General features: G+C 38.8%; 1 protein-coding gene across 6 annotated transcripts in view; it reads right to left on the bottom strand.

The window, feature by feature from the left end:
- LOC128698004 (solute carrier family 49 member 4 homolog) overlaps positions 1-12,595 on the bottom strand; it is a 52,202-nt gene that overhangs the window by 11,039 nt on the left and 28,568 nt on the right. For all 6 annotated transcript variants that reach the window (XR_011393617.1, XM_070097532.1, XM_070097531.1 and 3 more), the window contains exons 5-8: positions 8,652-8,764; positions 5,894-6,022; positions 3,659-3,788; positions 2,325-2,433 (exon numbers count right to left, since the gene is read on the bottom strand). Coding sequence is in view for 5 of the 6 variants with exons in the window: in XM_070097532.1 (XP_069953633.1) it covers positions 2,325-2,433; positions 3,659-3,788; positions 5,894-6,022; positions 8,652-8,764 (481 nt within the window). In the remaining variant the exon portion in view is untranslated. The remainder of the gene's footprint in view (positions 1-2,324; positions 2,434-3,658; positions 3,789-5,893; positions 6,023-8,651; positions 8,765-12,595) is intronic.

A 12,595-nucleotide genomic window follows, 5' to 3' on the forward strand; every position in this document is an offset into this window, starting at 1 on the left:
GAGGCAAGACAGAATGTAGGATTGCGGATGAGCAAGGAGGTTTTAGAGTGGGTAGGGGATGTGTAGATCAGGTGTTTACATTGAAGCATATATGTGAATAGTATTTAGATAAAGGTAGGGAAGTTTTTATTGCATTTATGGATTTAGAAAAGGCATATGATAGAGTGGATAGAGGAGCAATGTGGCAGATGTTGCAAGTATATGAAATAGGTGGTAAGTTACTAAATGTTGTCAAGAGTTTTTATGAGGATAGTGAGGCTCAGGTTAGGGTGTGTAGAAGAGAGGGAGACTACTTCCCGGTAAAAGTAGGTCTTAGACAGGGATGTGTAATGTCACCATGGTTGTTTAATATATTTATAGATGGGGTTGTAAAAGAAGTAAATGCTAGGGTGTTCGGGGAAAGGGGTGGGATTAAATTATGGGGAATCAAATACAAAATGGGAAGTGACACAGTTACTTTTTGCTGATGGTACTGTGCTTATGGGTGATTCTAAAGAAAAATTGCAGAGGTTAGTGGACAAATTTGGGAGTGTGTGTAATGGTAGAAAGTTGAAAGTGAACATAGAAAAGAGTAAGGTGATGAGGGTATCAAATGATTTAGATAGAGAAAAATTGGATATCAAATTGGGGAGGAGGAGTATGGAAGAAGTGAATGTTTTCAGATATTTTGGAGTTGACGTATCAGCTTATGGATTTATGAAGGATGAGGTTAATCATGGAATTGATGAGGAAAAAAAAGGTGAGTGGTGCGTTGAGGTATATGTGGAGACAAAGAACGTTATCTATAGAGGCAAAGAAGGGAATGTATGAAAGTATAGTAGTACCAACACTCTTATATGGGTGTGAAGCTTGGGTTGTAAATGCTGCAGTGAGGAGGCAGTTGGAGGCAGTGGAGATGTCCTGTCTAAGGGCAATGTGTGGTGTAAATATTATGCAGAAAATTCAGTGTGTGGAAATTAGGAGAAGGTGTGGAGTTAATAAAAGTATAAATCAGAAGGCTGAAGAGGGGTTGTTGAGGTGGTTTGGTCATTTAGAGAGAATGGATCAAAGTAGAATGAGATGGAGAGTTTATAAATCTGTAGGGGAAGGAAGGCGGGGTAGGGGTCATCCTCGAAAGGGTTGGAGGGATGAGGTAAAGGAGGTTTTGTGGGTAAGGGGCTTGGACTTCCAGCAAGCGTGCATGAGCGTGTTAGATAGGAGTGAATGGAGACAAATGGTATTTGGGACCTGACGAGCTGTTGGAGTGTGAGCAGGGTAATATTTAGTGAAGGGATTCAGGGAAACCAGTTATTTTATATAGCCGGACTTGAGTCCTGGAAATGGGAAGTACAATGCCTGCACTTTAAAGGAGGGGTTTGGGATATTGGCAGTTTGGAGGGATATGTTGTGTATCTTTATACATATACATGCACGTATACTTCTAAACTGTTGTATTCTGAACAACTCTGCAAAAACAGTGATTATGTGTGAGTGAGATGAGAGTGTTGAATGATGAAAGTATTTTCTTTTTGGGGATTTTCTTTCTTTTTGGGTCACCCTGCCTTGGTGGGAGATGGCCGACTTATTAAAAAAAAAAAATTTGGAGAAGTACTCATAAAGGTCACACACCACTTGGGAAATGGGAGGGGTGGAGGCTTATCAGATCTGGGCCAAGGAAGGAAAGAGTAATTCTGATTCCTTGGAAGAAGAGCCCTTGTCCAGCATCATAGCACCCACCCTGGCTGGGAAGCATATTAGAAACATTGGGGTATGTGGTGAAAAATAGTTACAAATAAAGGCACTAAAGCAATTTTTAAACACTGGTCGTTTCCCACTAAAGTATATAGGGTGACACATAAACCAGCAGCAAAGCATTATGAATATGTACAGATGGGTTTATGTTAGCTGTACTAAACTCAATCAGAACATCAACACTTGATTCCATATGAGTCTTCAGCATGTTTTGGAAACCATATATACAGGGTGTTCTATAACACTGGAACTATAGGTTACTGACACATGTAACCATCACTCCTAATACCACTTGCCGTGAACTTGTCGATTGGATATCTCAACTGCATTGATGTATTAATAATAACAGTGAATGTTAAATATGTCTTATGAATAAAAGTCTTCTTACTGCCATGTTTCTAATTTTTCCTCTTAGTTCCAGACTTACAGCACACCCTCCATATTGCTTATATGGAATTTATGATAGCAATCAGACTCGCGTTATTGCAATATTCACGAATCAGAAAAGGTACATCGCATAATGGCAAATTCACGTAAGAGAATTGGCACAAAATGAGGGGGGACTTGTACTAGAGCATCAATGATATGTATACCTGGTGCATGCCCAGATCATGGAGGGAATAGTTGAGCACGCTCATCCAGGCAGAAGGCATTCCAACACAGAGGCCATATGATAAGGTGACCAGCATGAGATCACGGTTCCTGAAACATGAAAGTCCTTAAAGAACAATTTATTTTTAATACAAAGGCCATTTCCCACCATGGCAGGGTGACCCAAAAAAGAATGAAAAAACACTTTATAAAGTTTTTCTCCCTTTTACATTTAGTAATACAGGAGAAGGGGTTATTAGCCCCTTGCTCCCGGCATTTCGGTTGCCTCTTACAACACACATGGCTTATGGAGGAAGGATTCTTTTCCACTTCCCCATGGAAATGAAAGAAGTAAATAAGAACTATTAAGAAAATTGATGAAAACTCAGATGGGTGTATACTGTACATATATTAGTACATGCATGTGTAGTGTGACCAAAGTGCAAGTCGAAGTAGCAAGATGTACCTGCTATCTTGTGTATTTATGACACAGAAAGAAAAGACACCAGCAATCCTACCATTTTCAAGAACAAATATTATTATTATTATTATAATATTCAGAAGCAGTGCCCATAGAACCCCCCTCAGTGAGGGGGGGGCTCCTCATCCAAGGAAATGGACCTGTCCTCCCTTTCCTTTGATCAAGCCCAAATACCTCCCATTTCCCAAAGTGCTATATGACCCCTATAGGTTTAGTGCTTCCCCATTAATGTAATAAATGTACCAGTAGGGGTCATGAAGGTCCAAGAACAAATATTAGAAAACAAGCCAACATATTGCAATGAAGGTACCATACAACCATCCATAGTTGCATTCTTCACCAGATATTTTTATTGTACCAGGTATATTCATTATTAAGCTCCTGTAAAGCTCCTGTATATACACAAATAACCCACACATAGGAGAGAGAGAAGCTTACAATGATGTTTTGGTTCGACCTGGACCATTTACAAGTAACAAGTGTATGTACACTTGACTTAAAGGGTTTAAGTCAGATCAAAATGTCGTTGTAAGCTTCTCCTATAAGTGGATTATCTGTGTGTTGTTCCAGTCATAGTATTGTGCCTTTTTGCTCCTCTACATAGTGTACTAACAGTCCTCTTAGGGCAATAGTAGGTAGTGATCCTATACATGGGATGTACAACCTAACCAGGAGTAAATTGAACCACCCATTCTTGTTATTTGTTTGCAATTGTGGTGTTAGGATTTCATTAGTCACTAACTGGGGTAAGCCAGCATATGCTTAGTCAGTCTTGGGTCACCATTTGACAGGCCTGCATCAGGAGACGCAGCCCTCTTCCCTGATGAACAAAATACCGCTACCTGTATGTCATACCTGAGCATCTTCCTTATACTAGACTTGAAATTAAGCCTTTCTACTGAGGAAGTGATAGAAGGTGGAGTGGGAGGCACAGTAGGGAAGTACACCAAGATTGCTGCCAGTATTGCTACTCCAACACCAGCATCTGAAGAGACATTATCTTCTAGAGCACACTCAATCAGTTAACATTTACAGAATGTAATCAGAGTATTTCTAATTAGATTAAGTATAATAAATATTACTGGATTATTATTATTATTATTATTATTATTATTATTATTATTATTATTATTATTATTATTATTATTATTATTATTATTATTATTATTATTATTATTATTGTACAATATTAAAATGAAGTGCTAAACTTGTGTGGGTTACTCAGCACAAGTTGTGATGGATGCTCAAACCTCCATCTGCTAATCACAAGACACACTACTACCTAAGCTAGCCAACATTAATTATTAGTTTCATATCTCACACAGAAGACTGAAAACTGATTTTAACTGGTATTCCATCACACAGATGTAGAAGTTACTCTTATCTAAAATGTATGTAAAGGAATGTCTCTCACAAAACTTTTAGTTTTATGAGAGACATTCACACAAAGTTTTTGTGAAATGTCATCTACACTATTTAACGGAAAGTGTGCATGTTGCAAATAGAAAATGACAAAAGTTAACATGAAGCCAATCATGGCAGAACACTTCCTTTAATACTCCAGTAAATGCCCTGAGCTGTACACAAGCATTCCTTTCCCCAGACTGTCAGTACCGTATTATCACACTATTTACAATCTAGAGGTAATAATTAAAATACCAATCAGTATAATTATATATTCATGGGGAAGTGCAAAACTTGTAAGCATCGTATAGTACCTACGAGATGGGAGATAATTAGGTTTGATCAGAGGAAAGGAAGCATATAGTACCTCCAATTCAATGGATCAAGAGTCCGTCACTAGCAACAAGCCCCCTACTCCCCTTGAAGGGCCTGAAAAGTACAATAACAAATGCGTATGTAAATTGTCACACGATGAAAAATTTACACTTTCAGTTACTTACATATAAGCTTACAACCACATTTAGTATTTACAATATTTAAAGGCTGTTGAGCCAAGTAAATAGAGCTACTTTCCTCTTTTTCAGATCAAACCCATTACCCCCACCCCTTACAGTCCCCAGATGCTGTAAGATCCTTACAGGTTTAACACTTTCCCATTAAAAAAATTTGATAATTCCCTTAAAACATCATTTTTTTTTTAGTACTACATATGCCATTTTAGTACTACATCTGCCCAAATATAAGGAAATGCATTCACCATCATTCATTCAACAGCTGTCTTGTCAGAAGTGAGAGAGTATCGCGATTCTTTTTTTTTTTTTTATCAGGCTGGCCATCTCTCACCAAGGCAGGGTGACCCAAAAATGAAACACTTTCACCATTAATCACACTATTACTGTCTTGCCAGAGGTGCACAGACATGGCAGTTCAGATGTTCCTCCAAACAGCAAATATTTACAATTCAAATAACTCTCCGAATTGCAACAGCACCATCCACCCTTCATTGGCCATATTGAAGGTACACAACAGCACAAGGACTGGAATTCCAAAATAATTTTAGGTTTCACCCCCACAGTGGTGCTTTATCAAGTTAGAGGGAGAGAGGTAAAGGAGGCTTCAAGTGCTAGGGGCTTCCACTTGCAATAGGTTTGTTTGACCACATTAGATTTGAGTGAATAGACATGTGGTTTTTATGATGTGATGTGCTTTTGGAGTGGAGCAAGGAAACTTTTCTGAGGGGATTTAGGGAAAACAGGTTAACCATACTTGAGTCCTGGAGGTGGGAAGTATAGTGCCTCCACTCTAAAGGAGGGGTGAAGATACTGCAGTTTGGAGGACCATCTGAACTGAGATTTTCAGCATGCTTCTGAGAAGGCAGTGATTGAATGACTAATTGTGAATATATTTGCTCTTTTTTGGGGGGTCATCCTACCTCAGTGGGAGATGGTCAGTATATTTAAAAAATGTACTGTACTCAATAAACTCTCCACTGTGACTGAATTAGCATTTGTACTCTTTTAATTTTCACATTTCCATGAACAGTTAGGTAGCGTGTGTCTCGCAAACAACAGGTGGAGGACCAAGCCTTCATCATTCATTATAGTGAAGGACTATCATAAGTTCAGTGCTCCATAATAACTGTTCTATAAATTCTTAAATGAACACTAAATACAAAATACTACTTACATATAAACATAAGTCTCTTAATGTCACTTCTGATCTCATCAGATGTGGTGCTGTTACTAGGAGAGCGCACCAAAAGAGGTTCTAGATAGCTGCCGGCTGAGCCAAGCTGGTTAAAGGCCTGGCTTATTACTGTAAGTAAGAGTTGTGGCATATAGCTTATGGGTTACTGCAAATTAGGCATACACACAAAAAAAACTATAGGTACAGTATATTTGGTGTAAAACACATGCATGTGTGGAAACATGCACATACAGGTGTCCCACACTTTATGCAATAGATGCATTTCAAACCTATGGAAGCCATATCAAGCTCAATAGAGCCCTCATCACTTGATTGCACATAACACAAAGCTTCAATGTGTTTTACAAAGTGCACTGATCACATACAGTGAATGCATATCATACATACAAAATTACCAATAGAAATGGTATACTGCATACCTTTATTAGCAAATTTGTTTAAGTGAATCTGTATAAAGCAAGGGAAAGCTGTGACCATGCCTGTGATTCGTGAGTCTATATTTATTATGTTTGTGTGAAACAACTAACTCTCCAAGGATCATAAAGTATCTGGGAAATGAGAGGTACTGTAATCAGGTTCAATCCAAGTAAGGGAAGGGTAGCTTCAATTCTTCAGACCAAGATATGAGAGTGCCATGTCCTTCAGGAATCAGAAGTGTTTTACCAGTATCTAGGCACATCCCCCCATCAACAGATATAAGACAATTGTGTATGATGAACAACAGTAGAAAAAAAAAAAAAGGATGACCTCTCTCTACACGAAACTATGAAGTCATATAACTGACATGTGTGGAGAACTGATCATTTCCCAGAGGTCAAATTCTTTGGCATAAAATTAAATTCTAGAGAACCTCCTCTGCTGAATGCACAATTAAGGCAGGATTCAGGACTACTCTGTTACTGTATATTAATTATTATTATTATTATTATTATACCTAGGTAGTAGGGTGCTAGACAGTAACCACCCAGGGAGATACTACCATCCTGCCAAGCGAGTGTAATTGTTTTACATGATGGTAGGATTGCTGGTGTCTTTTTTCTGTCGCATAAACATGCAAGATTTCAGGCACGTCTTGCTACTCCTACTTACATTTAGATCACAATACACATGCATGTACAAGCCTATATACACACACCCCTCTGGGTTTTCTTCTTCCTTACTACTTCTTTTTGATTATAATAATAATTCTTCCCTACTAGTTCTTGTTTATTTCCTCTTATCTCCATGGGGAAGTGGAACAGATTCTTCCTCCATAAGCCATACGTGTCGTAAGAGGCAACTAACATGCTGGGAGCAAGGGGCTAGTAACCCCTTCTCCTTTATACATTACTAAATTTAAAAAAAGAAACTTGCTTTTCTTTTTGGGCCACCGTGCCTCGGTGGGATGCGGCTGGTGCATTGAAAGAAAGATTATTATTATACATATTTGCAGAAAAAAAAATAAAAGTCATAAGGGTCAATCAGCACTAGGCTACTCTCTTAACCCCTTAACTGTCGCAACCCCCCAATCCTGAGGTGTCTCCTGGTGTCGCAAAATTTCAAAAAAAAAAAAAAAAAAAAAAAATTCTTATGAAATGACAGAGAATCTTTTCCCCGACTGTAATGACACCAAAAAAAATGAAATTTGATGGAAAACTGACGGAATTACGCTCTCGCGAAGTTAGCGACCTCAGCGATATTTACAAATCGGCGATTTCGCCCACTTTGAGCGCTATTTTCGGCTCATTCCATTGTTCCAATAGACCAAACTCATAGCTATTTCTTCAGAACTCCATTTTTTCTATCGATAGAGTACAAGAAATTGCCCATTTACCAATTTCAACTACCCAACAACGTGGTCAGAAATTTGCAATTTGGCCAATTTCACGAAAATATGACAATTTCAAAATAAGGTCCAGAATGAACAATGCAGACATTCCTGGCTCTAAAATAACATTTTCTTTGTTCATCAGTCATGTCTCCAAGCCCCTCTGATATTACTCTTGCTTTCTATTTTGAATTTTTATTCAAACAAAAAATAGAAAATTTACTGTTATGCAGACTACTGCAGTATTGTAATAATTGTACAAATAATGTCAACCCATTCATGACTGCATATTAGAATGGCTAGTTGGACATTTATTGGACAATGACATCATTTGTTTACTTTTGAACATCGGCAAAAATCAAACATTTTCCCCTACTTTGAGCTCCATTTTCAGGTTCTTTTTATAGTAACACCAATCAAAATCACTTCTATTTCTATAATATGTTTTCCATTCTATCAAATGAGACCAAGAAAACGAGAATACAACCATAAATACTATATGAAAATAGACCACAAAGTCGTCATTTTAATTAAAAAAAAATGGTCAGTTTTTTTTTTTTTTTCATTATGCACTGCGTGCTCCAGGATTTTTTTTATATGGTGCACACTGACCACACAGACCCATTCTCTCACATGTGGGCCTACCAATTTTCTCCTGCTTGATTTGAAGCCGCTAGAATTTATGAGTATATATATACATCAAACACTGTACCTCGTAAGACGTATATATACGACCAAAACAGTCAAAGGGTTAATAAAACAGAATGCCATCAAGAGTTACTCTGTCTGACTTTTTTGGGTTATCCTAGGTTCTCTACACATATGCTGCTATGTATGATAATCTATGTAACTGTATTTGTGTATACCTGAATAAATTTATTAACCAGAAATGCACACTAGAGTCATCTGAATCAGGTCAGATGTACTTACCTGTGGCTGTAGTTCTCTCTCTGGGTGGGAACCACACAGCTGCAATCAGGGGTGGTGCAGCCATCACCAGTGTGCCAGCTATGCCTACCATGATGGCACAAATGTGACACATGCTGTAAAAAACAATACATACGGCATAAAATGGTGACATCATAAAAATAACAGCACTAGTTGAATTACATCCAGTCTAAGCTTACCCTTATGACTTAAATGTGACACATTCTATTAATGAATAAATTTATTCAGTTGCATAAATTGGTAACATTGTGAAGATAGCTGCACAAGAGTCAAATCACTGGTATATTAACTGCTATAACTAATAGAAGCCTTGAAAAATTTGAAGATAGACTAGCTTCTAAAGAAAGAGCACTGTGAAGTAAGCTCTATTCCTGTAGCCTTCAAGGTAATGTACCCTGATGCTTGTAATGGCTAAATCAAAGCAATCAAACCTACTCTTCCCTTCTTTGGATCAAACCTGATTACCTACCAAACCCCAGGCACATGACACTGTCCCATGAATGTAATAATAATTTACACTATCTTTCCTCAGTAGTCTGCTATACACTATTACTGATATACTGAGCTATGAGTTACAACTTTAAATTAATTTTATGAACCAGACTAGCTTCAAGAAACTGAACCAATACCCAGAATACTGAAATAACAATAAACCTTTAACCCGTAAACGGTCCAAGCAGATCTACGTTCACATGCATAGTGCTCCAAAAGTAGATCTACAGGTTTTTTACATATTTTCAAATATAATGAAAAAAAAAACGAAGATAAAAGTTTTTTACACGTTTTCAAATGTAAAAAAAAAAAAAAAAAGATCTACTTTTTTTACATACTACAGTATCAAATGTTGAAAAAACGTATATATACGTTTGGACCGTTTACGGGTTAATAGTACAGGCGGTCTCCTCATATATAGCAGGTTAGGTTCCGGGCCACCGCTGTAAAGCGAAAATCACTGTGAAGTGAATCATAAAATTTTTTCACAAATGCACATAAAAGCCTGATAACATATTTGCACTATCATCCTTAGCTTTTAGTGAATGGTGATTATATTTATTGTAGGAAGTCTGAATAAATGAAGTACAGTGGACCCCCGGCTTACGATATTATTTCATTCCAGAATTATGTTCAGGTGCCATTACTGAACGAATTTGTTCCCATAAGGAATATTGTGAATTAGGTTAGTCCACTTCAGACCCCCAAACATACACGTACAAACGGACTTACATAAATACACTTACATAATTGGTCGCATTGGGAGCCGATCATAAAGCGGGGGTCCACTGTATTGATATAACTGAAAACCACTGTACAGTATTAGCAATATGATGTAAACTGAAGTGCTGTGAAGTTGGGTTCCTCTGCATACCTACAATAATATACCTGTAACAATAATCAGACACTGTTTAACAGTGTCTTATTAAAAGCAATAAAATGGTATGTGTCATTCAGCACCAACCAAAATGCATTGCATGCCAGTGACTTTCTTTTGTGCCTAACAATATTTTATTACGTGTAAACTACATTACCTATACACTGCATAAAAGAAATAAAGAATTTAAGTCTAACAAGGTGAGAAAGGTGCAGTAAGAGAGAGAGAGAGAGAGAGAGAGAGAGAGAGAGAACACATTCCTCACCGGCAATATGTGACAAAGCCTACAGATCAGCCTTGGTTTGGCTTTCGTTGTAGAGAGGCTGCTACTGCTAAGTACAAAGCATGGCGAAGGTATAAGAGACATCCTACCACCTATAACAGGAACTTGCACATGCAAGCCTGTAGGCATATGGGTGATGTTCAAAAGTGGGCCATTGCTAAATGGGAGTTGGACACTAAAAGAAAGTTAGCATCAGGTAGGGTAGGCTCCAAAACCTGGTGGTCCCTGGTCAAGGACAGACAAGGTTATCTGCCTGATGAACTTATTCCACCTCTAAATCGACAGGATGGGACCACCTCTACTAGTAGTCAAGAGAAAGCGGACCTCTTTGCTGAACACTTTGCTACCAAAATGCAAGTTCCTGATCCAGCAAGGGACCCTCCTTGGCTAGCTGCAAGAACTGTGTCAAAACTGTCAGGGGTGACAATAAGGCAGGAGGAGGTGCATTTCCTTCTTAAATCACTTGACCAAGAAAAGGCTGTGGGCCCAGACAAGTTGAGCCCAAGATTGTTGAGAAGATGTGCAGACCAGCTAGCAGCACCTCTAACTCGCATCTTTCAGCACTGCCTAGTACAGTGTAAATGGCCCTCTCTATGGAAAGAGGCAAATGTAGTCCCTGTTCACAAAAAGAAGAGCAGAGCAGAAATCAGCAACTACAGACCAGTGTCACTCCTGTCAATCACTGGTAAGATCCTTGAGACAATAATCTCAAGACAAATGACAGAGTTTTTTGACTACCACTCACTACTTTGTGATCGTCAATATGGCTTCTGGAAAGGTTACTCTGCTGCTGATCTGTTGTTAAACCTCTCCACTAAGTGGCACCAGTCACTGGATGAATCCAAAGTCAGCTGTGTGGTAGCACTGGACATTGCTGGCGCTTTCGACCGGGTGTGGCACCAGGGCCTCTTAGCAAAACTTCAAGCACTGGGAATTGCAGGCTCTACGCTATGTCTCCTCAGTGATTACCTTCATGGTAGATCTCTAAGTGTAGTCCTCAATGGAACGGAATCAGCAAGGCATCCTATTGGGGCAAGTGTTCCACAAGGAAGCATGCTGGGTCCATTGTTATGGAATGTCTACTTCAACAACCTTCTTCATCTCATCCCAGAATCACATGCATATGCAGATGACTGTACACTGACATTCACTTATCCAAGAGAAGAAATGCCAGCTGCTCTAAGCTACATCAATCACCAGCTGAGAGCTATATCAGCTTGGGGAAATAGATGGCAAGTAACATTTGCACCTGAGAAAACGCAAATGATGATCGTCTCTAGGCACCATGATGGTAATGCTGGTGCAGTAGTAAGGATGAATGGGAGGACGTTGGCACCTGGAGAAGAAGTTGATATCCTTGGGGTGAAATTTTACTCCAAACTAACCATGAAGAACCATGTTGCAAATCTTGCAAACAAGGCAGCCAGGAAGCTTACAGCACTTCGCCGTATCTCGCATCTGCTTGACAGTAGGGGTTGCAAGATCCTGTACGAGGCACAAGTACGCTCACACCTTGAGTATGCTCCACTTTCTTGGTTTGCCTGCCCCCCCTCTCATCTGCGACTGCTTGACAGAGTAGAGAACAGAGCAAGATGTCTCATCTCTCGCCTGGACCCATCCTGGATAGATCTGTCATTTCAGCAGAGCCTTCAACATAGGAGGGATGTGGGTGGCCTTACTGTTATGTACAAGTCCAATATTGTCAAAATACCACACTTGGATCCACTTCAAGGACAGAGTGAAACAAGCTTTTATGCCACAAGAAGGGCAGAAAGCAGCAACTTCACTCTGGCTGTACCCTTCTCCAGAACATCACTCCATCTGAGATCATACGTACCCAGGATGACTCGAGTATGGAACACATTCGTACAGCATAATGATGTCAACGAGATAAAGTCAGTTGATCAAATGAAAATGCTGGCCCACAGATGGCTCCAACTTCATCCTGTTCCCTACTTGTATGTCTCTTAACAATAAAAATGCTTTCAAATGAGCTGATGTAGGTAACAGCTCTTAGCTTGCCAATAAAGTTAGGAATCCTTAACCTGTAAATAGCTGTCAATAAAGCTAGGGATCCTTAACCTTGTCAAACCCTGTGTAAAAAAAAGATTATTTTATATATATAATATATATAATATATATATATATATATATATATATATATATATATATATATATATATATATATATATATATATATATCTTCTTTCTTTCTTTCAACACACCGGCCGTATCCCACCGAGGCGGGGTGGCCCAAAAGGAAAAACAAAAGTT

Source organism: Cherax quadricarinatus, chromosome 58 (assembly GCF_038502225.1).
Source record: "Cherax quadricarinatus isolate ZL_2023a chromosome 58, ASM3850222v1, whole genome shotgun sequence".
Classification (NCBI taxonomy): domain Eukaryota; kingdom Metazoa; phylum Arthropoda; class Malacostraca; order Decapoda; family Parastacidae; genus Cherax; species Cherax quadricarinatus.